Source organism: Daucus carota, chromosome 4 (genome assembly GCF_001625215.2).
Source record: "Daucus carota subsp. sativus chromosome 4, DH1 v3.0, whole genome shotgun sequence".
In the NCBI taxonomy this organism is placed as follows: Eukaryota; Viridiplantae; Streptophyta; class Magnoliopsida; order Apiales; family Apiaceae; genus Daucus; species Daucus carota.
Window position 1 is genome coordinate 50,196,192 of NC_030384.2, and position 26,930 is coordinate 50,223,121.

General features: G+C 33.7%; 4 protein-coding genes across 7 annotated transcripts; 2 read left to right on the forward strand and 2 right to left on the reverse strand.

The window, feature by feature from the left end:
• Positions 1 to 959: 959 nt before the first annotated feature.
• Positions 960 to 8,073, forward strand: LOC108215892 (inositol-tetrakisphosphate 1-kinase 3). 4 transcript variants are annotated; one of them, XR_010291297.1, is made up of 10 exons: positions 960 to 1,209; positions 2,579 to 2,660; positions 2,807 to 2,839; positions 5,088 to 5,208; positions 5,508 to 5,600; positions 6,187 to 6,306; positions 6,428 to 6,604; positions 6,794 to 6,907; positions 7,219 to 7,274; positions 7,403 to 7,487. XR_010291297.1 is itself a non-coding variant. In XM_017388503.2 (10 exons), exons 1-10 carry the CDS (start codon positions 1,076 to 1,078, stop codon positions 7,676 to 7,678), a joined length of 999 nt encoding a protein of 332 aa, XP_017243992.1. In that variant the 5' UTR covers positions 962 to 1,075; the 3' UTR covers positions 7,679 to 8,073. The 4 variants fall into 4 exon arrangements, 2 of the variants coding, with proteins under 2 accessions (XP_017243992.1, XP_063947976.1); XR_010291298.1 differs by having other exon boundaries at positions 6,794 to 7,005; positions 7,403 to 7,478; XM_017388503.2 differs by lacking the exon at positions 6,794 to 6,907 and adding an exon at positions 7,581 to 8,073 and having other exon boundaries at positions 962 to 1,209.
• Positions 8,074 to 8,889: 816 nt separating this feature from the next.
• On the reverse strand, positions 8,890 to 9,207 carry LOC108217726 (large ribosomal subunit protein cL38). Its single transcript, XM_017390606.2, has one exon. The coding sequence runs from the start codon at positions 9,205 to 9,207 to the stop codon at positions 8,890 to 8,892; it is 318 nt and encodes a 105-aa protein (XP_017246095.1).
• A 2,686-nt stretch (positions 9,208 to 11,893) lies between these two features.
• LOC108215585 (uncharacterized) lies at positions 11,894 to 14,618 on the forward strand. Its single transcript, XM_017388088.2, has 2 exons — positions 11,894 to 12,672; positions 13,492 to 14,618. Exons 1-2 carry the CDS (start codon positions 12,053 to 12,055, stop codon positions 14,216 to 14,218), a joined length of 1,347 nt encoding a protein of 448 aa, XP_017243577.1. The 5' UTR covers positions 11,894 to 12,052; the 3' UTR covers positions 14,219 to 14,618.
• Positions 14,619 to 16,849: 2,231 nt separating this feature from the next.
• On the reverse strand, positions 16,850 to 22,000 carry LOC108219310 (homeotic protein knotted-1). The gene is made up of 5 exons (XM_017392678.2): positions 21,329 to 22,000; positions 20,929 to 21,054; positions 20,689 to 20,824; positions 17,506 to 17,759; positions 16,850 to 17,391 (listed from the first exon to the last, which is right to left on the reverse strand). The coding sequence occupies exons 1-5, from the start codon at positions 21,695 to 21,697 to the stop codon at positions 17,188 to 17,190; spliced, it is 1,089 nt and encodes a 362-aa protein (XP_017248167.1). The 5' UTR covers positions 21,698 to 22,000; the 3' UTR covers positions 16,850 to 17,187.
• Positions 22,001 to 26,930: the final 4,930 nt, after the last annotated feature.

The window sequence follows — 26,930 nt, forward strand, 5'->3', positions numbered from 1 at the left end:
TTATAATATTTATTTTATTAATCAGACATGTTTGTTGTTATTAATTTTTATACGATTACTTTGTATACATGAAAATATTATTCATGCATTATCTGTATGCTTCATTCAAGCAACTTTTAAGTGAAGACTGTTCCTACAGTATTAAAAAATAAAGGTTGTTACAAGCCGCTATCTCACGGATTTAAGTTAGATGTTTTTGTGCAAAATCAATCTAAAAAAAGGGAGGAAAGTGAAAATGTAAGAACGTGATTTCTTTTAAAAAAAACATAAATAAAATTAAGATTCGTCGTGTTTTAAATTGTTAATTACGTGTAGAAATTTATTTTCATTTTTTCACCATGAATTATAGTCCAATTTTGCAAAAAAAATACTGGTATTACATCAACATTTTTATAATATAAAATTTATTTTATCCTAAAAATATTAATATTAAATCATTAATATAATTTTTATAGGCCGTCGCAACGCGCGGTTTCTCAACTAGTGTATAGAAATGATAGAACATCCCAAAAAGAAAACCGTAAAGAAATGAATGGAACGAAGAGAGTAATAAATTATTTTAAACGAGTTTTTGTGAAATATTTGCAATTTCACAAATTATAGTAAGATCTCCTTAATTCCACCATCATGTTAAAAAATTTACCCGTGAGATCGATAATCAAATATTGTAATTTTAACTAAAATTTATGAAAAAATTAAAATAAATTTTAGATACATAATAGTATATATTTACACGAATTAATTTTATCTTATTAAAGATATTTTTAAAAATTAAAGATATTATTAATTATATTATTTATTTGGAGCCCTACTTAATCTCGAATAAAGATTCGGAAATATCTCAATAAACTTAATTTATTTGACACATTATTGGAAAAATATAAGGAAACTAGGGAAAGTAAAATACACACCTGAGCAACTCGAACCTTATATATACTCCAATAAGACCAGCGCTCTCCTCCGCCATTTGATTTTTATTTGAATCGAATTAGATACACAAAGTCGATTTTACACGAGGTTTAACACGGTAATTTAAAGCAGAGGATTAAGCTAGGGTTAGAATGAGAGAAGAAAGATGGAGTCCAAAAACGACTACGTAAAGGAAGAGAAAGAGGGTTTAGATTTTGAGAAGACCGTGGTTGTTGGCTATGCTCTTACGAACAAGAAGATTAAGAGCTTCCTGCAACCCAAGCTTCTGAGTCTCGCTAGGTAATCACACTATTTAGTAACAGATGATCATGAATTTTGTACATACGTCTCTCTCTCCCTCTCCCCCCTCCTCTCTCTCTCTCTCTCTCTCTCTCTCCCCCCCCCTCCCTCTCCCTCTCCCCCCTCTCTTATTGTATCGCGTACTTTTTAATCGATACTAATAGTCTCTGCGTGTGGCAATTTGATTTGTTTAATTTGTTCGTTGATATAATTTTTTTTATAATTGGAATCTTGGTTCTGTGTATTTGTGTTGTGGTTTTGTCGATGTTTTGTGTTCGATAAAGTAGGCGAAAGTGATTTTAGTGGTCCCTAATAATTGCAAGGTTCTGTGTCGTTTTTGATGTGTTTTTGTGATCGGTCTTGCTCTTGCTTGGTTGAATATTATATATGTTGAAATGCATATGTGCTATGGCAACCTATCTCGATGGTTCTTCGTTTTAGATTAGCTGAAGAATGATTATGATGATGTATGATATGTTTTTGCCAGCTGAAATATTTTTTTCCTCGGAATAATTAACTCCTGACCTCTTCGTAACCTTGAGTGAGTTCGACACACACACGCAGATATATATTTACTCTAGTTTCAGCAATTATTCTTGTGCATACGAGGATTTATTTTCTCCCCTGTTTTTATCATGTAGCTAGCTTGTATTTTTGGTGACAAGCTTATTTAATATTGGTGTGATGTAAATGTTGATGGTCTATTTGGCTATATGAATGTGACCTAACATTGAAATTTGATTTGTGGTAAATATTTCTTGCTTGCGCTGCACCATGTTCTATGCACTGTAACTAATAGCATCACAACAAATCAGACATGCACATGTTTTATAGTCATTTTAGCTACTGGAAATGAATTTATTGTTAGTAGTGAATATGTGTTCTTTATTTTTGTCTCGGGTAAATTTACTATTGGATCAAGTATCAACTGTTGCTTAAAAACCCATATACCAGTTATCTATAACCCGAAGACTCAAAATACTGGCATCATATTTTCTGGCCGAGATTAGTGGAAATTTACTTTGCATCAAGCTGCGTTTCAACTCATTACTGCACTTTATATGCGTGATGTGACTATTAATAACACATATGAGGGAACACTTGCTATATTGAGCCAAAGTCTGAAATTTTTCTAATTCTACACCATTAAATAAATGGGAGTTATCTTGGACTGACATATTCAGTTGTCGCAAGATAATATTTTGGTGTGATATAGTGATTTGATAGGTCGTATATTTCCGGGCATGAATTGAAGGTGTAGAGTGTCGATTCGTGGAACATATATATGTCACTCTTTACATCCTCTATTGGCTTTTCTTGCTTTCTGTTGCTCAATAAGTTGTTTTTTTTTTTTTTGTTCGTAATACAGGAGTAAGGGTATTTCCTTTGTTGCTATTGACCAAACTAGGCCACTTTCAGATCAAGGTCCGTTTAACATTCTTCTACACAAGGTTAGTTTATGTTCCCAAGTCTTGTTGCACAACTGTTGGCTTCTCGTTTGTTTTTCTGTCACTGCATCTTCTTAGTGAAACACCTCTACCAAATTTTGGTCAATAATGCTTATTATGGTTATATTTCCAATTATTGTTTTTTACAGCTGTCAGGAAAGGAGTGGCGAAAAAGTCTTGAGGTTGGTTCATTAAATAATCCTCCTGCTCTTATACACTTGTTCAGTAAGACATAAGTACCCTTTAAACTGATTAGTGGATTTGATTATAACACTGTATGATATAATTTAGAATGCTGTGAATTTGAATGAGATGATTGGGACTACCTGCAGTCAAGTCTCCCATTACTGAAGATTGTGCATACGTGACATAAATTGAATCATTAATAATCAACGTCCTCAAGAACCTTGAAGTCTTGTGGCCAATATAGCTAAATAATATGATTCCCTGTTTTGTTACTACGGTTTCGTTTTCCGTGGGCACATTGCCAATGCCTCTACCAAGCTAAGCTGGGAAGCAGCTAAATGTGTCTTAAATGGCCATAGAATGGCCCGTAGGATTGCTTTCTATCATTCTCTGATAGTTTGATTATATTTTCATGATCACAACTTAAATTAATTAGGAATTAGATAAGGATTTCTAAGTTTTACTGAACGAAGGTCAAGGCACCTTAATTTTGATTAAGTTCACTTGTTAAGTATATTGTGAAATTTGTGGAAAAAGTATTCATAACTTCTTATTAATCCCCTTTTATACCTTTATTTTTTGATGGCTAAGATGAAAGCCCTATATTCAGTGTGTGATGTTTGATCAATTACATCTAATGGGGAGTGGGGAAGCAAATAAGAGTAGTTCAATGAAAAGGATAAAATTAACCCTAATTATCAATTAGGTCACTTGCTTTGTTTGAATGTCCCAGGCGGATCACTGACAATTTTTTTGTCTCATTTGCATCACTCATTTCAATTTAAGTTACATCATGATAATTTTCTGTGAAGTAAAGTGAAAATAAACGTTTTTTTGTTAAATTATATGACATGAACTTGGTTGGGACTTGACGTGAACTTGTACGCAAGGCAAGGTGATGATAAAATAATGAAAAATCAAATATTAGATTAGAGAAATTTTCAAAAATAGAGGTCGAATTCAATCGAAGAGGGAAGATGAGTACATGTTTAATTAGAGAAACTGAAGTAGTCAAAAAGATGGGTACATGCTTATTTTGAAAAAAAACTATTAGTTAACTTTTTTCATTTATGAAAATTTTAAAATTAAAGAAATGTAACTTTATCTTAAATAAGTGATATAAACGAGACAGAGTATTTGTCAATGACCCACTTGATATATTCGAACGAAAAAAGTGATCCATATATTAATTAACCCTATAAACAATTATTTTATGAATTACATATTTCAGAATGGTTTTATAAATAATTTTTGCTAAAATTTATTTTATATGCTCATTTCCAATTATGATATTATTAGTATATGTTATTAAAATTAATTTACAGGTATGTCATTAGATATTTGTTGATCTCCTAAATTTTAATCGACATAGCTAGATCAGATTGGCAGCATACTGGTTGTAATAAGGAGATGAGTGGGGGGTGTTGTAAAATGAGATGCAAATTGAATATAAAAGAGGAAACAATTCGATTACTTAAACAACTAAGGTTCAATAACATTGAAATAAAGAACTGAATGATAATAAAATCTCCAAAGCTTTCAAGTAGCTTTTAACTCCTACTGACCCAAAAAGGGTTTATCTATAAAAATACTTCTCAGTGAATCCCTTCTTCTATGCTCTACTACTCTTATCCATTCTCTTCACCTATAAATTTCTTTTCTGCCCTCGGTTGATGTCTCTCGCATGTTTTCATAATAATGGGCTTAGGGCTGTCTTGGGTCATTGCATGTCACTATCAAATTTAGAATATACAGCTGCAATGTAAAGAATTTGCCAACTCCTTTGCATTGTTTCATATTTAATGATTGAGTTTGTATAAATTTTCTTGAGTGCATTTTATTAATGAGATTTAGCAAGAACCATTTTTTGAACTTATTACCTGTTTCTGTGTGTGTCCGCGCATGTGTATTGCTTTTACATGGTTTGCTTCCGTATTTGTTATGAAAGTTTGATCTGGTTTTTAGTTAATAATACAGTATTTAGCAACCATATTTTAAATTCTAATTGAGCAAGTCTTTTCTGGGGATATATTGTTAAATGTTCACAAGTTCCTGAACAGGAATATTATGTAAGTTTGACGTTACAATGAGGTCCCCCAATGTACAACATGTGTTGAGTTATAATTGTCCCTATTTACTTTTGACTCCACCTGTTGCATGATAAAGTTACATATTTGTGAAACACACTTTCTACCAAATGCAGTATATCTTTCACCTCAATGTTTGTTGCCACTTTTTTACTAGGATTTTCGGCAGATGCATCCTGAAGTTACAGTGCTTGATCCTCCAAATGCCATACATCATCTATATAACCGCCAATACATGCTCCAAGATGTTGCTGATCTGAACTTTTCTGGTGCATATGGTAATTCTGTAGTATTTGATATAATTTGTGTAGTTGCAAGATGGTCGCTCGTTACAAGTCAAACTCACAAGGCATGATAGCAAACACGATAACTTAATCAATATCTTGCGAGTGAAAAGTATTAAAATGGAAGTGCAACATGTTTACCACTTTCTTCCTTTTTTATTGGAATGGAGGCTTAAAATTCCCTGTGTCAAGGTTCTGACAATATTATATTTGAAAATTATGGGATGCCATCTACTGTTTTAGTAATCGATAATATAATTATTTGTCATGCTGATGTTTTTGCTATGGTGCAGGCATAGTTCGTGTGCCAAAACAGTTGGTGATTAAAAAGGATCCGTCGTCTATACCTGAAGCAGTTAGTAAAGCTGGGCTGATTTTACCCCTTGGTATGTTCTGATCACAAATATGTTCTGAAAATTTATACTTAATTATTGGAATGCCTCCAAGAACAAGCAAATGAGATTATATTTAAATTGATTTGTGGGCTTATGTTGTGTATTACAATGATTATCTAAACATTATCGAATTTTGTGAAGGAATGTCTATTACGTAGCAGTAGATTGATTTATTTTATTCTATAAAATAGGCATTTAAGAAATGTGTACATTCCTCCATCCAGAATTGGTCGATCCTTTTAATTTGTACTATATATAGGCAGGTAGTGGAGGTCGTGCTTGGCGTGATCGTCAAGTTTTGTACTTGCAATCCACTAGGTCACAGGTTCAAACCCCTGGAAACGGCCTGCTGGTGCGGGAGCCTTGTGAATACAATACCCTGTTACAAAGGCAGGTAGTCAAATTTCTAGGATTGGAGCGAGTATTAAATATCAACACTAACTTATCTTCGGGCCACATTGGCTATAGGTGCAAATGAAGGGATCGCTTTAAGTACACTGTTTGATAATATTAATGCTTGATTGTAATATTTCTGATTGTTATCTTTTCGTACTAATATCAATTTTGCTTGTTTTAGTTGCAAAGCCTCTGGTGGTAGATGGAACTGCGAAGTCACATGAGTTGGCATTGGCTTATGATCAGCACTCTCTCCAAATGCTAGAAACCCCACTCGTACTTCAGGAATTTGTTAATCATGGTATGCTATTGCATGCACTTGTTTTTAAAAGTGTACCTCTTAATTAATAACAGAAAATTGTCTACCTCATGCGTCGGTATCATATTGGCATATGCTAATACTTTTCAGTTTGCGGTTGTAGGAGGAATTCTCTTCAAGGTTTATATTGTTGGGGAAGCCATCAAGGTTGTGCGGCGTTTCTCATTGCCTGATGTTAGCAAACAAGAATGGTCTAAAAATGCTGGTGTTTTTCGATTTCCAAGGGTTTCTTGTGCGGCGGCTAGTGCAGATGATGCAGATCTAGACCCATCTATTGCTGGTAAGGCAACAAATTTTATGTCTATATCACATACAAGATTCTAGCCTTGTATTTAATGGGAACCTTTATTGAAGCAAAAAGCAGAACTATAACTATGTTGCACATAGCTTGGTTAAACAGACCTCTAGCAGGCACTTCAATATTCACTTAATTATTCTTTATTTAAAAGTTGTAGTCAAAACTCTGTAGGAAACCAAAACAATGAAGAACATATACTACTCATTCAACCTTGCTGCTTTCGGAATAACAAAGTATCAGCGCAAGCTATCACCGTATACGAGGAAGCTAGCTAATGCAGCTCAAGTAACATCAATAATATGTGCAAGTGCAACATTCACATTTAATATCTTGCGCATACATTAAGTCACAATTTCTGTGTACTTCTGAGAAAGCAACTTCTGGTTTGTTTTTGTAAACATTTTTTGTTAGATTTCTTTTACCCTTGTTTTTGTTGATTTTCCCTTCTCTCTTAGCAAGAATGTGTTTTTGTCAAGGAATTAAACCTTACTTTGTGCATTGTATATTGGTATTGATTGAGTCTTTGGATGCGTTGTCACATGCTTGTGATCTGAAATTCATGGCGGTTCAGTTTAATTATTTTCTTTTATCTGCAGAGCTTCCTCCAAAGCATCTACTTGAGAAACTTGCTCAGGAACTTCGACACCGCCTGGTACTTAACTAACCTTCCTGATATCCATGCAGCAAAATTTTAAAAGTTATATTGCATTCATTTATACATTTATCATTTGCAGTTAACGTTTAGAAATGTTTAATTGAATGAATTATGTTTGTTTGTAGGGTCTACATCTTTTTAATTTAGACATTATCCGAGAGCGTGGTAGCAAAGACCGATTCTATGTCATTGACATAAACTATTTTCCTGGTAAGGACTTGTTTTTAATGATATATTAGAACTGGTAATGCCCGCTTTGCTATTACATCGCCTTTCAGTGAACTGATAACATATGTTCCACAGGATATGGAAAGATATCAGACTATGAACACATTTTCACGGACTTTCTTCTCAGTTTGATGCAAAACAAGAACAAGACAAACTCAACTGGTGCATGCTAAAGAAGCTTCGGATATACCAAAACTGTGCACAAATCATGGAAATATGATTTCCACTCATACAAGTCAATGCAATGAAAGACCTGGATTGAGATTATAAACAGAGAACAATGTTGAGTCGTAGTAATTCGACCGTCTCAGATCAGGATTTTCAATCCCCTTGGCAAGTCTGTACATGCTCTCACCCGCAAAAGCTATCATGCCTGATTCACTATTCAACATATTTGCAAATACAATGGTTGGTTCTGTTATGTGCATCATGTGTTTACTGTTTAGTGGAGTGGTTCAGACCAGTTTGCAAAATGTTTCAAGTTAAAATGCATTTTGTTTTTTAACAAATCCCTGTCATTGTTGATTTTAGTATGAATCTCAGATATAAGATCTCTGCTATGAGCTCACTTTTAATATGTGATCAAATTGAAACTTGACTATACTTGTTTAGGGCTGTCAACGAGCGGAGTTCTTAAAAGAAACTCAAAACCCTCCATAAGTTTGACGCTCAGATTGCTATCGAGCTCAGTTGAACAAAATTTATTCAATAAACTATCAAGTAGAGTTTTATTAGTGGTAGACTGGAAATTAACTTGACATGGACTCATATTCGACCTAGAGCCCGTTTGGCTGAGCTTATAGCTTATGATTTAACGTGGCTTGTGGCTTAACGTGACTTATCTAATAAGCTGATAGCTTAAAATGTCTGTTTGGATAATATTAACTTATGAATGACTTATGAGCTATTAAAAATATAATAATAAAAATAAAAGTGCTTTATGAGTAACTTATGATTTAAGATTAATTTTTATTAAAAAAAAGATTCAAAAAAATTTAGCCACTTAAAAAAGTACCTCAAATTAACTTCTGACTTTAAGTCAGCTTTTAGCTTATTTCTGACTTTAAGCTGGCTTCTGACTTATTACACAAACAGACATTTTTCAGCTTAAAGTCTCAGATTTAAAGTCGAGCTTTAAGCCCGGACAAACACCCTCCTAATCAGGTCGAATTTGTCTTAAAATGTTCGTGAACAACTCGAGCGAGCAACTGGAGTTCAAAGTTCGAATTGCCTAAGGAGGAAACTGTTGTATGGACGTGTGCAGTAGATAGATTACTCAATCTGAACAACATTGAAGTAAATAATATGTTTCAACATAATAATATTGATTCGAAAACAAAATTAAAATTAACGAGACAAGAATGAACAACAAAGAGACAGTTACTCAGGCTGCAACAGCTTCAGCTTCGGCCTCCACAGTTGTATCAGCAGCAGCGATATCTTCGGAGACGAGAGTCCACTCCGGCGGCATTTCCGGCAGCGGAGGGTACACAGCCGGACCACGCTTGACATCCCAGGGCTGAGTCTTCTTCGGCCTTGACTTCCTGTGATGCGCCGTGGCTTTCTTCTGCGGCCGCGATGAATTCTCTATCACCAGGCCTCCGTACTCCACGCGCGACGGCGACGCCGTTTTGGCGCCGGGGAATGAGCGGGCCGGGGGAGCGGCGACAAGGCGGCAACCGAAAATTGCGGAGGCTGACATTTTGGAATGGGTGACGATAAGATAACGTCTGGTGAAAATTGAAATGATAGAGCTCGTCTCTGTATTGATGTTATCTTTGCCTTCGATACGGTATCGTTTGAGTTTGGCAGTTTTTGTGTGGTGGGCTTTAAGGCCCAATTTCATGCTCGGTTTTGTTGGCTATGCTTTTGTTTCTTCTAGCTAGGCCCGTCTATGATTCTCAATTTTTGAGATCCGTAAACTTTGTAAATTGATACTATTGGGGCTCACTATATTCTGTACATTTTTTAATATATAAAATTAGTTTGAACTTTATATAGAATAAAAATATGAACAAAAATAATAAATAAATATTTTTCCTCGACGCATTAAAAAACTTGAAAAAATGTCACGCGAAGCTGGATGCCAGTAGCAGTTGTTAATTGTTGATAAAAAGGAGAAAAGTTGGTACAATTGTGAGAGAGGAGAAGACAGCTACTAATTGGCAGTTTCGCTAATTTCTAAATTGGATTCTTTTCATTTTTGGTAAACGGACAAAAAGTCGTGACAATTTGTCATCTACTCTTCACTAATGGCAAGGATAATTAAATCACTAATTAGTCCAACTCATGAACCAGACGACATTGCCAAAAGCATAATAAATAAACTGAATTATTGACAAAATCTTGTTTCTGAAATGTTCGTACCTGCTCTTAATTTTACTTTAATTGTGCAGTATTTCAAAATTTTAATCTGCGATTCTGAGAATCGGAGATTTATTTATACAACTTTTTGAATTTGGGACCAGTTGTTTTTACTTGAAACTCACCTTAATCAAAACACGGCAGTGTATGCTTTAAAAATGAACACATATTTTGTGCATACGAATCATATTATCTTTACATAAATTTATCAACTAATTAATTCTTTTAAACAAATTAGTTCTTCTTAGTTCATCAGAAAATTTTATTTTATGGCGAATGATAAATTGTATTCTTTTAATTGTTTTGTGATTCTATTAATATTTAATATAAATAAATAAAGATAAATTTCATTCATAAAACAATATATCTTATTCTACTCGTTTTCTCCATAATAAATAACTTATATATTTTGCCCAATTCGATAAGATAAGGTCTACTTTTTCTGCTCAAAAAATGCTTCACACTCGTTTTATTACATAATTAAATTTGAGTTGAAAATATCGAAAAAATAGTGAGATGAAAAGTGTGATGATATATTGGCATCAACAAAGTCAATTCGTGAGTTCATTGACACTTGACAACACAGCCCTACTTAATCACTAATCACTCTCGTGTATGCAGTGTTCTAAAAGTCGGCGATTAATCGCTGTTCGGTCGGCTACCGTCTCGATTAAGCGTTAATCGGTGAAAAAATCGTTTTTTCTAAAAATCGGGATTAATCGGTTAAAAGTCGGGATTAATCGGAAAAAGTCGGTCAAAAATCGGTGAATTTAAAAACAAATAAAATAAAAAGCAATTTTTTTTTAAATTTTAAATTTAATTTTAAATAAAACAAAAGGCACGGAAATGACACATAAATTAAAATTGTTTTTATTACTTTTCATTCTTTCATTAGCTCCCAAACTCTAATTACATAAATTTGCAATATCTTTTTTCGCAAATCTAATCAAATTCAAGTTTATATATGAGATGACTCGACTTGTATCATGTTTTGTGTTATAAAAAATCATCAATTCATTTGATTTTATAAGACTATAAATTTATATTATATATAATTATATAAATATATATATATATATATATAATTTAAAAAATAATATTAAATTGATTACGATTAATGATCCGATTAATCACTCCGATTAATCTCCGATTATCCGATTAATCGCTGGACGGTGCCTTCACCGACTAAGTCCGATTCCCGCTTTTTACAACACTGCGTGTATGTAATAAAATCAACTTAAATACATGCCACTTAAATTAATCACATTTTTAACACCATATTCTCGGAAGATCTTCCCTCTATTTTAATCACAGAAAGACCCGATATTTCCATTTTAATAACACAGCCCCACGACTCAGCCCGCCCACGGGCAACCATTCCCCACAATCAACCCCTCCACGTGTCAACCATCTACCCATCAAACACAAATGCCCGCTCCCAATCCAACGGCCACCATTCATACCACCAACCGGCCCCACACTATCGGAAAACAAAGAGTAAAAGATAAGAGAAGGCAAGGACAGTTTTGTCACAAACAAAATCAATTAAAACAGCTGCACGGGAAGAGTCCCAATGGCAACAACATATACACCAACAAATATATAATATAAATATACAAATAATTTGTGTTTATAACCCCTATGTGTATTCAAATACATATTTAAGAAAAGGTTTAGCAGACACGTGTCTTTTAAAAAAAAAGATTATTTTTATTAATATGAATTGCAAATATTTTATAAATATCACTTCAAAAGAATAATGTTATGTATTACAAATCTAGATTCTTCTCTAAAAGACATAATAAATATATAACTGATCTTAATTTGATAATTCAAGCATATACATAAATCTTATTATTGTTTGCGAAATCAATCATATATTATCAAATATATTTTTAAAAAAGTTGAATATAACTTTTCTATTAAATGACATGTTTTTTTTAAAAACTTATTTCATGATGAGAGAAAAACTTTGTGGACCGGCTCCCGGTTTTTATATAAACAGACTGGATACAGCTGTGTCCAACTCATAACCTCCTTCCCAATACATACAAGAAATATATAAGTAAACAAATATTCACGTAGATGGAACTTTATATATAAACTAATTCAATTTCACAAGACGATGACATAACAGGAGCGCACACACTAACACACACTGGTTTTTGTTTTGTTTGGTTGCTATGGATCCTTGTCAGTTCGTCCGGCTGACCGTCGGCAAGCTCGCGCTGAAGTTTCCGGTGGCGTCGAAGCCGGCGAGGACGGTGGTCCATCCCTCCTCCTCGCCGTGCTTCTGCAGAATTAAGCTCAAGAACTTCCCGGCCGTCACCTCCGTGGTCCCCTGCATTGTCTCCGAAAAAACCGGCGAGAATATCGGGGGCGAGGCGCAGCTGAGTTCCCAGGCGGCGTCGTTTCACCTGAACAAGCCGGATCTTGAGAAGCTGGCGGGGAAGTCGGGGAAGGTGACGCTGAAAATCGCGATTTTCACGGGCGGGAGGGGGACGAGCTGCGGGCTGAGCTCCGGCAGGCTGCTGGGGAGAGTGACGGTGCAGGCGGATCTCACGGGGACCGAGGCTAGGGTTTGTGTGTTTCATAATGGGTGGATTAGTGTGGGCAGAGATGATAAGTGTGGGGCCCAGTTTCATTTGAGTGTGAAGGCTGAACCGGATCCGAGGTTCGTTTTTCAGTTTGATGGTGAACCGGAGTGTAGTCCGCAAGTGTTTCAGATTAAGGGGAATGTGAGGCAGCCGGTTTTTACTTGCAAGTTCAGTTTTCGGACTACTGGTGGTAATCAGCGCTCCAGGTGAGGCCTCCTTAATTTTTCGAGTATTTCGAGTTTTTTTTATAATTTATTTAATTGTGAATGTATGATGTTATGAGGTGAGATTCTTAGTTATAATTTTGTTTGGCGGATAAAGATGAATATTTTGTTCGCATTTGTTTATTTGTGTATTTTTCAGGGAGATAAGATTCGTAATTATTGTTTTATTTTGTCGATGAATTTGAATAATTTGATAGAATTGTGCGATAAAGTGAACAGAATCAAGAGTTGGATTATTAACTGAAGTTAGCATTGGACTTTATGGTACAAACTGATTCTATATCGAATTTGTTTATTTGTATTTTTCTTCGTGGAGATGAGATTCATAGTAATTGTTTTGTTTTGTGGATGAATTTGAATAATTTGACGGAATTGTGCGATAAAGTAAACAAAATGGGAGTTGGAATATTAACTGAAGCTAGCATTGGACTTTAGAGTAAGAACTGAATCTAAGCTTAAATTAGTTTAATTGATTTTTGAACTAGTTTATTCGTGTTTTGGTAAAGTCAGGTGATCCACGAGGTGAGATTCTTAGTTGTTTTATTTGGTTTATAAAATTTTAAATATTTGATTGAATTGTACGGTAAAGTGACACTATTGTGATTGGGAATCTAAACTGGAATTAGCATTAGACTTTACATTAAGAACCAAATTTAAAGTGCAAAAGTAGGTTCTTTATGTTTTTGATTTTTAATGTTGTTATGTTAAGGTTAGATCTGATTTTATTTGAAGAGATAAAGAATGTGATTATGACTTTCTATTATGTTGTTTTTGATTAATTATTGAATTTGTTTTTTGTAGATCATTACAGTCTGAGGCAAATGTTAACAGAGGATGGTTGAGTTCATTTGGAAGTGATAGAGAGAGGCAAGGAAAAGAGCGAAAGGGTTGGTCAATTACTGTCCATGATTTGTCTGGCTCGCCGGTTGCAGCGGCGTCAATGGTGACTCCGTTTGTGGCGTCTCCCGGCTCAGACAGGGTCAGTCGGTCTAACCCCGGATCATGGCTCATACTCCGTCCTGGCGATGGCACCTGGAAGCCATGGGGTCGGTTGGAGGCCTGGCGTGAGCGTGGTGCTAGTGATGGTCTTGGTTACAGGTTTGAACTTAGTCCTGATGGTGGCGCTGCAGGGATTGTGCTAGCTGAATCTACTCTCAGTTCTTACAAAGGAGGCAAATTTAGCATTGACTTGGGTTCGGGGCTGGGAACAGGGGGCAACACTAATGGGCAGACAACACCAGTCAATTCTACTTCTCCGGTAAATAGTCCGAGGGGAAGCGGAGACCATGGTTACAATTTGTGGCCATATTGCAAGTACAAAGGGTTTGTAATGTCCGCAATCATTGATGGAGAAGGCAGCAAATGTAGTAAGCCAACTGTGGAAGTTAGCGTACAGCATGTGAATTGCACGGAGGATGCGGCAGTATTTGTAGCACTATCAGCTGCAATTGATCTGAGTATGGATGCCTGCAGGCTTTTCTCTCAAAAGCTGAGGAAGGAGTTGTGCCAGCCTCAGGAACTGCTATAAAGCGGAGTTTTGCTTTCCTAGTGTTTCTAGTATGCGGGTAGCGTGTTTTTGGAGTGTCTAATGGTGTTTTTGATTCCATTTGACATAGGAGGTAATGTAGTTACTGCTACTAACAAACTAGTAGTATAGATTCTGTACAGGGCAGATGACTGAGATGGAGGGAGATCACCAGGCACTTGGTTTTTTAGTAGGTGTGTGGATTGTTTAATTTTTACCATTTCTTTGTTTTAGGGGAGAGTGGTATTGGCTAAAGATTGTTTAGAATCAGGTTTACTTTTCTTCTGGTTGAGGATTATGCAGCACTAATCTGGATCAAATAGTTACATTTACCCTCATAGTTTTCATTTGCGGAGAATGTATTGGATTATTATCACCTAAGTGCTCTTTGTTTTTAGTTTTACTGTTTTGTTCTGTATATATATTCCTCACTTTCACATTTTCTCCAAAACTTGGATGAAAATGGAGAAGATTGCTCAAGTGTTTCTGTAGCTTAGTATGCTTTTTTATTCGAGTTACGTGGTTTGTAAGTAGAGCGAGGGAAGCAGAAGCTTAAAAGTGTGTTGTTTCGACTTTGTTTGTAGAATGGTTTATACTGTATGCAGATGTAAATACCCCAACGAATTAAAATCAGTCGACATTGGGGAAATTATTTCTTTTGGTAATAATATAAAATATCTAGCATTAGTCATTCACATTTATCAAAGCTAACAATTTATATACAAGTTGTACCATTAATTATACGAGAATTGTCCTTTTTCACATATAACTATAGTAATGCACCAAAAGGAAAACATAAAAATGTAGGAGTAAATAAAATTGCTATTTATTAAATATATACCACTGTTAGGTAGTAACACTAAATAAAAATGGATGTACATGTAGCTATTGATCTTGTGACTTGATTTGACATTGGGAATCCGTGAAAAAGGTTTTGAAGATCCCAAATAATAAAAAATCCCTTATTTCATGCCAACATTTCGTAAAAGTAAAACTAAAAATCGGAAACAGGACCTTATGTTACTCCATGTAACTTCATTTCTACTTCATTCCTCAGCTTGCACTTATTTTTATTTTTGTGTTTTCTCAAGAATAATAAAAAGCAAATGATTTCACTTTAACACGAAGCTTCCAACTTTTGAACCTGCTCATGGATAAATTTGGGACGTGAATGTATTAGAATTCACTTAAGCTCATGCATAAGATTCAGACACACTGAATGTTTTTTGAAAGGGTACAAGATTCCTAAGTCATCAAGTGGATGGCAGCTTTGCTTGATTTGAGGCTTGTTGGGGGTACAAGAAAAGAGTGAAATGTAGTTTAGATCAAATGAATATATTACCGCAGATCCGGTTGAGATCTTGATCACTACTTTCTTAAGTTAAGCAAATATTCATGACGTAAACTTTATGCCCGAAACTATGACATTGTTTGTTTTCATGCAACTCGGAGATATTTAATTAATCAAGGAATTAAATTATGCAACTTGATTTCATTAAAGTTCCCTCCCCTAATTATAAAATTGACTTAGCAAATGAAATTCCTGATTTATTTAAAATAATTGAGATTTTACGATTAAAATTAAGGTTTTCAAGGGCCAAATAAACTACCTAAAATAAATTAGGTTCTTTGAAATTCCATCTACTAACAAATATTTCTAAACTGTTTGTTTAAACTTATTAAATTCGGTTTTTACTTTCTTTTTTTTTTTTTTTGACTAATGTGGCTTATAGCCTTACAATTTGAGTATCTGTTCTAAGATATTCTCGAGGTGAGCCAGAGTCGAACCCAGGACCTGGGTCAACAAAGGATAAGCCCTTAACCACTTGGGTTATCCAATCGTGCTCAAATTCGGTTTTTACTTAACAAAAAATGTCGGTTGATATTTAATTAGAGGAACGTATCTTCGATGCGTAAACGGGGCCGAGTTATGAGGCACATAGCTATTGGCCCGACATACCTTTGAATTAAAAAGGGCCCGTATGATTGGGGTTTGGTATTCTATATGAAGCAAAAATGTTGGGTCGACAAGAAAGTAGATCGAGAACATCTGCAGTACTATACTACCAGGCCCTAAACATTTACTGGGCCTGACCTGATTCTGAATTTACTGGACCATAGCAAATGCAGCCCAACATGCATCTTACTTTCACTAGTTTTGTTATGCATGCGTGCGTTGTTTCACAACTATGCATGGCATGCAAGAAAAATTAAGAAATTTTTTGACTAGATTCGAACCTCGATCTCGATCTCCGGCAAGGGAAGCGAAGAGATAGCATGCCAGGAGGTTGCAAAAATTAAGAAATATTTTATTTTTACCAAACTAAACCACTCCCTCCGTGACTCCGTCATATTTCTATTTATGATGGTCAAATTGGCTAATTTTTTACCAAAAATTATAAGTCACTCTTTCATTATTTTAAAAAACTGAAAATTACATCATAAAGTGGATTAAAAAAAAATTCCGGTGACATTTTTTTTATTTTTTCACTTGGTAAAATATTAATAAATTTCAGTCAAACTTTGGTGAATTTGACTGGCACAAACACAAAAAGTGATAACTAAAAAGGGACGGAGGGAGTAATAGAGTAGCTATGAAATATGCAAGCAACGAATACAAACGGCTTGCAAATATAGATAAACACTCGGTTTTATAATTTACTTAGCTTATCGTTAAAACTTACAATTGGCTTGAAGCCTTGAACAAATACACAGTGCTGGAGACCAGTAGTTCCTTCCAAAGCAGCCAGCAGTACAGGTAATATACACAGGCCTAAATCCACTGCAAGTTCTTCAAAAGACAATGGCACAAACTAAGTTTCATTTTGAAATAGACGCTTCTCATGTAACCAAATAAATATATAGCAGTCTCACGATGGTACGGTATCTATAAACACAATATGTATAAATAGGTACATGGCACAACTAAAAATCATTGTTGTCCAGAGGACTGGAGCCGGCTTCTTAATTGTTCATGGTCCCAATCGATAAGGACCTTCACCAACATAGTGCCCTTCCATGTATAGAGCTGCATTTTGTGAATGAATTCCATCCATCACCATAAATTGCATATCTTCCGAAGGTTTCCAGTGTCGTTTTCTCTGGTTGATGAACCAATTATTGATCTGCTTCTGGTCCAAGCCCGTCGATTCTGCTAATGCCACTTTCTCCGTTTCCTGTGTCATAAACACATTCCATTTGATTATGTACGTATCTGGAGTGATACAACTATGAATTTCATTTTTCGGAATATACATAAGAATGCAGCTGTGAATGGAGAATTTACGTACAGAAGGATATGGCCATTTGTAGTGCAAGTCCCACCAACTAAGTAACTTCTGGCGAGCATCTTTTGGCAGCTTTCCTTTCTTTTTTTTCTTGGACAGTTCTTGCTTGAGACTACTAAGGTAACCACTATATTTCCTCAATAGGTGATTCTTCAGCTCCCTATCTTCAGCACGTGGATCAATTTCAGGAAGATCTGTCTCACCACCACTATTGTCTTGATCCTCTTCAGATGAACCGATTCCCTCACATTTCTCATCTAGTTAGTCATACAATTGAGAGATATTAGAAAACAAAAGAATAGTCATCACTTTATTGCAAATCTTCTATATAGCATATAAGGGCAACAGACTGAGATAATTTGCCCTTCAAGTTACATGTTTGAGGTGTAGATATTTTACGAACAAGCAGCATATAAACTTTGATTTGACAACAAGAAGCATCTTAATTTAGTTTTAAACCAACAAATTTTCTAGGTAAAAATATACGTCCACTACAAATTTACGAAAATGCTTTGACACCAGTCATAACAATAGATGCAGGAGGCCGGGGTAACCACCTTAATTACAGACACAAGACTCACATCTTGTGAAAAATAACCTGGAAATGCAACTCCAGTTCATATAATCATGTAAATTAGCTCTGAAATGACATGAACAGTGACATGCTACATAATTACTTAACAATGGGTGGCAAGAAACTTTATCACTTTACTATGTTAGGTACTTAAAATTCCAAATCAGATTAAGCTTCAGGTTTATGTATATAAAATTGTGAACCTTTACCTCCCATTTGCATGCCATAAAAAAGTGTTAGATAAATTTGTGCACTGATTCGCAATTAAGAATACATTAACGCACAAGCCATAGTATTCACGATAATCAAGATCAGGCTTTCCCTTTTCTTGGAGCTTGTAACATATGATATTTGTTAGATCAGGTAACCTATTCTTGAATAACTTCCTCATAAGTATGATAAAGATCAGGGTGAGAACTGAGAAGCACCAGAGAGCAAAGACTATATATGTTTCCAAGAATGTTCAAGAAAAGTGAGATGGCAATATAAGTAAATTATGAAAATGCTCGTGAAATCACAAAAACTAGCTGACCTCAACTTTGAAAAACCAAGATGAGTTTATAAAGTTTCGGTAAAAAGCTAAAAGATACATGAATAGACTTCCTACATAGCAACATCCATTAAAACTCGTTGGGCTAGAAACTGTAAGTATCTGCATACCAAGGTGAAGATGCATTTTACTTTTCATTTTCCCTTAAAATCTAGCAATATGTTTTAAAAAGATCTCTGTTAGGCTATCCAGTCATCATAACTATGCATTGCAAGAAACCATACAACTCGAGCACACCCAGATTATTGAAGAACTAGAGGATATTCATAATCCAACTTGGTAATTATAGTAAGAAATCAATTCAGTAAAAAGTCACAATTCAACTTGGTGAACAAATCAGCCATTAAAAGGTATATAGTACAAGGTAAGGGTAAGCTGAGTTGTTGAAGTACATTGAGAAAGCAAAAATCTAGTAGTGATAATGTCATCAAGTGGCCCTTTTCATCTCAAATCAAAGAAATTATTAAAAGCAATTGTCTAACACTATTCTCATCGCAAATATAGGGGTCTCCACGACTAACAAGACTCAGGACTCTCCAAGTTACAGTGAACTTCATCCGTAAAGACTAACTTAACTCCGTCCAAAAAATAGTAGTGACGTACTGTACCAGAGCAAGTGCTTTAGTGCAGCTCATTCTGTGAACTATGTTTAAACTTTAAAGAGTCAAAAAAGCACTGACATTTAAAAATGTTCAGATGGCATTCTAAAAATAATTATGTGGCGTGGTTATGATAAAATTAACTATAATCCTCGCGTTCAGCCCTTGAAGGATTCTTAAGCACATATATTTACTAAACTTAACTATGAGTATGTAGCCCTTACATATATCATAATGTATATACCACAAAGTTCTCGGTATCTGCCAAGTTCCTACATAATACATTCAGACTTCCATCAGATCTTCTCGGCAGCTCTCATTTACCATGTTTTAAGTCTGTTTCTTGAGCTAATCAGAATCCTACAAGGCACTGTCGTACTCCATGTGCAATCAAATAAATAGCTGTTTCAGAGGCTTTTGTACAAGTTTGTGACCTATGATTTGATATCTGGCACTAGAATCATCTTACATATGTTAAGGAGTCATTGACAAGAAGTTGACATGGATTAAAATCTTAAGATAATTTTTATGTAGTTATTGACAAAATGTTGCGCCAGGATCCACCTGGTCGCTGCTCAGATATTCTTTATGATTCAGTTTTTTATTCGGATCCACTAATTACTTGTTTAACAAAATATCAGCTTAATTACTAATTTCTAGAACATAAAACTACACAAGCAATATTTCTACCCGAATCTCCAAACAATAACAGACAAATTTCTCACCTCTTCAATGAATGCCAACACAATAAATTGATAGCTAGAAAATAGATCTAGATACATTTTACATGCATAAATTAGTAGCAATATAGTACCGTAATAATTGGTGAAAACTGAAAAGACACAAAGTAGATACAATTGACACTTCACATAATTGTATAAAAATGTAAATTAAACTCTTACTTATAAATAAGAAAAAAGGCAGGAAACATTGTACAGGCTACATGGGCTAGGTCTGATTTGAAATAGCATGGTCTTCAATTTTCCAAGGCATAAAGATAAAAGACAGACACTTACTCCACGGTACCAACAAAAACTGTGCAGTAGCCTACTCGGGAATGTAAGAAACCAATTAAAATAACACTACCCTTCAATATCTCAAGGCATACACATCTACATACCTTGATATTCGTACTTATAGACTATAGTTAAAAAAACATAATACACTATAAAAAACGTGAAAAATTTATTGACAATAATCACTTGTTACCGACTATGTTTGATAAAGTAGGCTGACAAGATTAGTGTTTGGATTTACTAATAGGGGAACAAAACCCTATTAAGGAATGAGTGTGTCAGTTCGATTATTTGATTAAAGAGGCAATCAGTGAGATTAGCTCCAGTAAAAGAGTGGTTTATTATTTGTTTATTCATTAGTATTGTTAAGTGTTGTTAATTATGCATTACACAAACAAATCATGTCTCTTTATCGGCAGACTCATGATTAGGGTTTCGGAAATGTACCGGAGTTGAGGATCTGGCGGGGAGCGGTGGTGAGCATATTGAGCTGAGTCTCTATCCTTTGCATGAAGTCCGTAGCTTCTTGTAATGGCCTGCTTATCTCCTCGCGGTACTTGACAAGCATGTGGTAATAAGCCTCCTGTTTTCACAAAATTCGCAGTACTTTTCGATTACATCGAATCTAAATAAACAAAAATGAAAACCTCTAATTGATGCGATAATTTAAGAAAAAGTAAACAACACCATAAATTGATCAAGTTCTGGATCCTTGCAAGTTTCTCCACAACTCGCTGAAGCTTGCTGCTGCCCCACCTCGAACTCATGCCGAATCGCACCGAGCCGAGCTACCACTTCTGCGGGTGCTCCGACCTAATTTTAATGCAAAAATACATAAATCTATGTTTTGAATATAAATTAAAATATGTTAAGACAAAACATAAGATCTTAAATTAAGACGATGATAAATCGACATGATATCAGAACTCAGGTTAAACAGTCAAGGCATTCAGATATGTCTAGATTTTGATTAAAAATCACAAGTTGAAAACTCTATGCAATTATAACTTAACACGATATCAGAGTTCGGGTTCAGAGATTGAATGATTGATGCATAGACACACACACACACACACAAAATATACACCTTTTGGCAATCCATGTAAGCTTGGAGAAGGCTAGAGTACTGAGGATGAGCTATGATCTTGGCTTTAATAGCCTCAGCCGCCACAGCTTCATTCGAGCTTTGATGATCAATATTATCCTGATAATAGTTGTTGTAACGAAACTTGTGCCTCGCAGAATTATTACTCCCAGCTTCCATTTTAACAACCGGATTATGAAACCTATTCGACTCACCGACGTCGTTTGATGCCAGTGGCAGATTATGAAACCCTCGGCTCATCCCCGGATGAGAGCTATTGCTTCCGTACAAAAAACTACTACTTCTATTATTATTATGACCACTACTATTCTTGCTGTTATTTTCTTCTAAATGATTACTATAATCTTCCATTTTATATAAAACAAAGAGAAAAAAAAAATCAAAAACAAAAATAAAACCCTATTAAAAATTAATATTAGTAGGGTTTCATTGAGAAAGGTGAGGAGGGGAGTTTCCGGCCGGTTTTCCGACGGAAAAAGGTGGGTCTACGGTGGAGAGAGAAAAGAATAAAGAAATGCAAAGTGCAAAGAGAATTGTGTGGATATGAATAATTTGTAACTAGGACTAGGTGGAACAGGAGCAATGTATATTAAAAGCAAGATGCAGATTGTTTGATGAATTTTTATGACAAGGTAAAAAGAGTGTGTAGTGTTTACCAGGTGGATTGTTGGACTTTCTATCTTTTTGTTTGCTCTCACAGCAGATGGATGTCGAATAATTAACTACGCATAAATGCACCAGCGAATTTGAAATTACTCTCTGTCAAAAAAAAAATTACTCACCGGTGCCTTAAAAAACCTTATATCTAAATATGATAATAATTTATCTCAAATCAGTTTTAAAATTAGAGTTCAAAATTTTAAAAAATGTATTTTAAATATTAAATATCCTTTCAAATATGTTAGCTTGTTATTTATGTCAAACTAGCTTGAATAATCTAATCTCTTTTATGTTATAAATTTGATTATTATGTTACAATATTAATGATTCCTTAACTAAATATCTGATTAGGACGAATTCATATAATACATAGAATTTATTATTCAACCCACATTTTCATGTAGTAAGGAAATTTATTTATCGTATTTAATTATTTATATTATCAAATAAATGATTTACTTAAATATAATTTACATAATTAGTATTTGTTTTTATTCTCAAAAAAATGTTCAAGTTGCCAATATGTTTTCTAAAAATAAAGTTCAATAAAATATGCAATCTCAATTACAATTTCGAGACTGTTGTAACTAAAAATCAACTATTTTCAACTAATATTGTAATCATATATGCAATTTTAACGATATTCTTGAAAAAATTCAAAATATAAAATATTTTTACAAATTTCTCTTGATATTGTGATTTATTTAACTAAACATTTTATATATTAGTACACAAAATGTTTTTGTAATAGAATATGTTTACCTTCTAATTAAAATATTCGTTTCAGTATTGGATTGCTAAATGTCAAAGATTTTATCATGTTCGACTTCGTTTTACTTGTCTTATTCACTAGGGATTTTTATTAATTAAAAATTATTGGTGAGAGCAGTGATACGATGACGTTAATAATACTCCTCCGTCTTATACGTCATTTTTTAACATTTTTTCAACCTTTTTTAAATATAGCTTCATAGTATGTTCTTAATTTATATTTTTCTGAATAATAGTTTGATATTTAAATTTTTATTCAAAACAGAATAAATAAAAAAAATATAAAATTATATTTTACAAAATGTACGTACAAATTAAACGGTATACTTACGACTTATCGGGACGGAAGGAGCAATGCATTCGTATAAATACATTATACATACTCCTAACATACGTAGAGAGCGACGATTTGAGTAAAGGCAAGAAGTGAAAGTTGAAAGAAGTGATGCAGAGGTTCCAGAGAAACAAGGAAAGAAACGAGTACAAAATTCAACGGTAAACAATAAACAGTGTGTTGGAAAGAAATAGAGATGATTGATGGACAGACATGAGACAACACTCTCTCATTTCCGCCCGTTTCTTGATTCATTTAACCCGTTTTTCAGTTAATCCACGTGCAGATGCATCTTTCCCGATCTCTCCTCTCAATTTTATGTGCACTCATTGGATTTTTAGTTCAAACAATTCAAACCACACCTTTTTTTCTCTTTTCTTTTAAAACATATTTGTAAATTGTAATCTAGCACCTGTGATTTTTGGAGGATATTCTTTTAAAATAATTTTTAAAATATATATCTAGATTTAGAATCTGAAAATTTAATTTTTTTACATAGATGTAACTTTATATACATATTTTAAAAATTATTTTGATTTTTTTACATCGTTGTGTGTGTTCATAAATAATTTCAAAATAAAATACATAAACTTTGAGTGGTCACAGGGGTAAAATAGCTGATAGGAACTAAAATAGACATTGTTATCTCTCAAATAGTTAAAGTTAACGGCAGATTTGGACGGAATAGTGATCAGGGATTACAACTTGAATAGAATGTTAAATGTAGGATGCATATTATCACTTTTAAAAATTTAGATACCAAACTGCGTTTGGAGCAAACCTAGGGATTAAAAGTGTAATTAACTCTTGTTATAATTATCAAACTAATCACCTTTTTTTTTAAGGCAAAGGGACTTCATAGACGGGAAAAGATTACAAAAGATCCTGAACCAATATACTAATTAAGGTCTACAAAATTACTTGGATTTAATCATTCGAGTTGATCGTTTATAAGAATTTTGGGACCTAAACCATATACAATCTACAATTCGGTGACGGATAAACTATTTTTTTCTTAGTTAATAGAGTAATACTTCAAAAATTACCTTCCTCTTCCGGGTACTTCAAGAATTTAGTCGAAGCAAATGAATTTATTCCCATGCCTGACAGACGAACCCGTATACATGATTATTTAAATTTTAAGACAAACAAGAGTGGACATCGGGTCCCACTGCCCCTAATCCCCCGCGATACCCGCGCTCCCTCTACTGTCAGTCTGTCACTGTCACATAGAGTAATAAAGTGACAGTCCCAGTCCCTGTCCTCCCACGGACCACTGTTGCTGAGTACATTAATTTTCCTTTTGTATTTATCTCTTTGCTTCCGGTGCACAAGCTCAACCTACACTCACCAATTTCTGCCGGAAAGCGCAACCTCAAGGAATAAATTATACTCCACCTTATCCTCATACTATGCTCTTTTCTCCCCCTATTCTTTATCTTTCAATATTTACCCCACTATCTGCTCATTTTTTTTTCTCAATTTTCACACTTATTTTATTCTATCATTTCATTTTTATTCATTGAAAATCAATTAGTCTCACTATTTCACCCACTTTTCTCTCTTTTCCACTACTTTATATATATTTATTAACTTCCATGCTCGAATCAAACGTAAACAATTGGCTGAATAGGGGAGTAATTTAGTCGCTCCTCCTGGTAGTTTATTTATGTTCACTATTTGTATACATTTTAACTTTCTTATAAAATATAATTTCATAACATTTTTTAAATTTTTTTTAATAAAAATTTAAACGTCAAAATTTTATTCTGGAAAAAAATAATATTATGAAACTATAACCTCAAAACATGTGTCAAAAAAAATCGTAAAGAATTTGTTGGAACAGAGAGAGTGCTACCATTATGATAGTATATGAATGATATTAGTAGAATATAAAATTTATACAATTTAAAATATTTGTATTTAAATAAATTTTTTGTTCAAGTTATTAAATGTTTTATATATATCATTATTAAGTTCACCGAACTATAGAAAATAGAATATATTTTAATCTAACAATACAATCATATAAGGAGGATGTTAGCTATCAAAAAATTATTTTCAATTTATCTTTCCTAAATTGTAGTTAGCACAAAAAAAAATAGACAAGATTTAGGATATATAACATTATCCATGACATAATGGTTCAAATAAAAGTTTGTGTATTTAAAAACTGTGCATCTTTTAATAAAAAGTGGCTTTTCTTTTTTTAATTATTTGCGGGAAAAATAAAAGAAAAATCAATTCTCCTTTGAAAAACTAATATTTCTACTATTTCTATATGTTTACTATTTTCCTTTTAAATGAAACTCAACTTCTTAAAATTATCAAACATTTTATATAAAATTATTCAAATATTAAAAAAATTATAAATTGTATTATAAAATAACTTACAAATCATATTTATAATCAACTCATACACCCTCTGTCATTTTAAATTATTATTGTTTATACACGAAAGTGCCAACCAATAAATAACATTTTTCAATTAGTAAATTTATGTTTGTTTAAAATTATGAGTTGGGCACTACAATTACTTCTCTGATCTACTTTTTCATAATACTGCTTAATTTCAATATTTTCCTATGAGCAATAAGGAGAAGAATAGGAGAACCGGGCGGTAAAATGAGATTTACGGGTAAAACATAGGACTACAATATATATAAACATATATATAATTTTTTATAAACTTAAATAAGTTCATAGATCATAGTTAAGTATTTTTACGATAAAATTCATATATACACACCGCTAAAAAGGGCCTGAGAGTCGGTGTAGCGGAGCTGAGAAATGTCATGGTATGAGTAGTAGCATCACTGTAGCAGTTATCATTTCACAACACCATTAAAAGCAAGTCCAACATATGCCCTATCTCATGTCCTAAGTTATAATTTAGGGCGATTGATGAAAAAACTTGATCCAACAATGTTCTAGTGATGCCCTATATCACTAGGACAACCTCCCAAGCCTTACTTTTGAGGCACATCTCTCCTTGCCCTATTGTATATTTTATTATATATTCTCATCAACACTCTCTTCTCTCTCTACTTTTATATTATGCTTAATGATGAAAGAGTGTTTTTAATAATAAAATATTAGACTTATTGTGAGAATAAGGCACATTGTTGGAGTTCAAATTACTAAAGTATGTCCTAAATTACTAAGACATGATATTTTATATTATATTTGGGGCTTGAACTAGGACACTCTTGGACTTGCTCTAAATTTGCTTGAGACATGAAGTGACCTGTGACAGTTAAATAAATAGAGTACTACTGTTTTGTTGTCATATACTCCCTCCGTCCCACCCATTTCTTATCAAATGGGTTGGGCACGGAGGTTAAGAAATATGTATAAAGTAGTAGAAAAGAGGAAGAAAAGTGGATAAAATGGTGGGACCCATTGATTTTTAATGTATAAAAAGAAGATAGTGGAGTAAAAGTAGTGTGAAAAGGAAAGAAAAGTGAAGAAGTGGCGGGACCCATTGACTATTTTTGGTAAGTTTTGAAATGTAAAGAATTGAGTGAGACACTCCAAAAAGGAAAGTGTGAAAAAATGGGTGGGAAATATTGATAACTAACTTCAACTCTTCAATTTTTTGACACTCATTTAAAAATGATTGCATAATATATTTTTTAAAATTATTTTCTCAGAATAAAAATTTAATGTTTAAACTTTACTTCAAAAACGAAAAAATAAAATAAATTATGAAATTATATTTTATAAAATTCTTAAAATACGTACAAACAATACACGTAAACTATCGAGAACAGAGAGATTTTTATTTTACACATTATACAGGGCCTTACCGGCAATGAA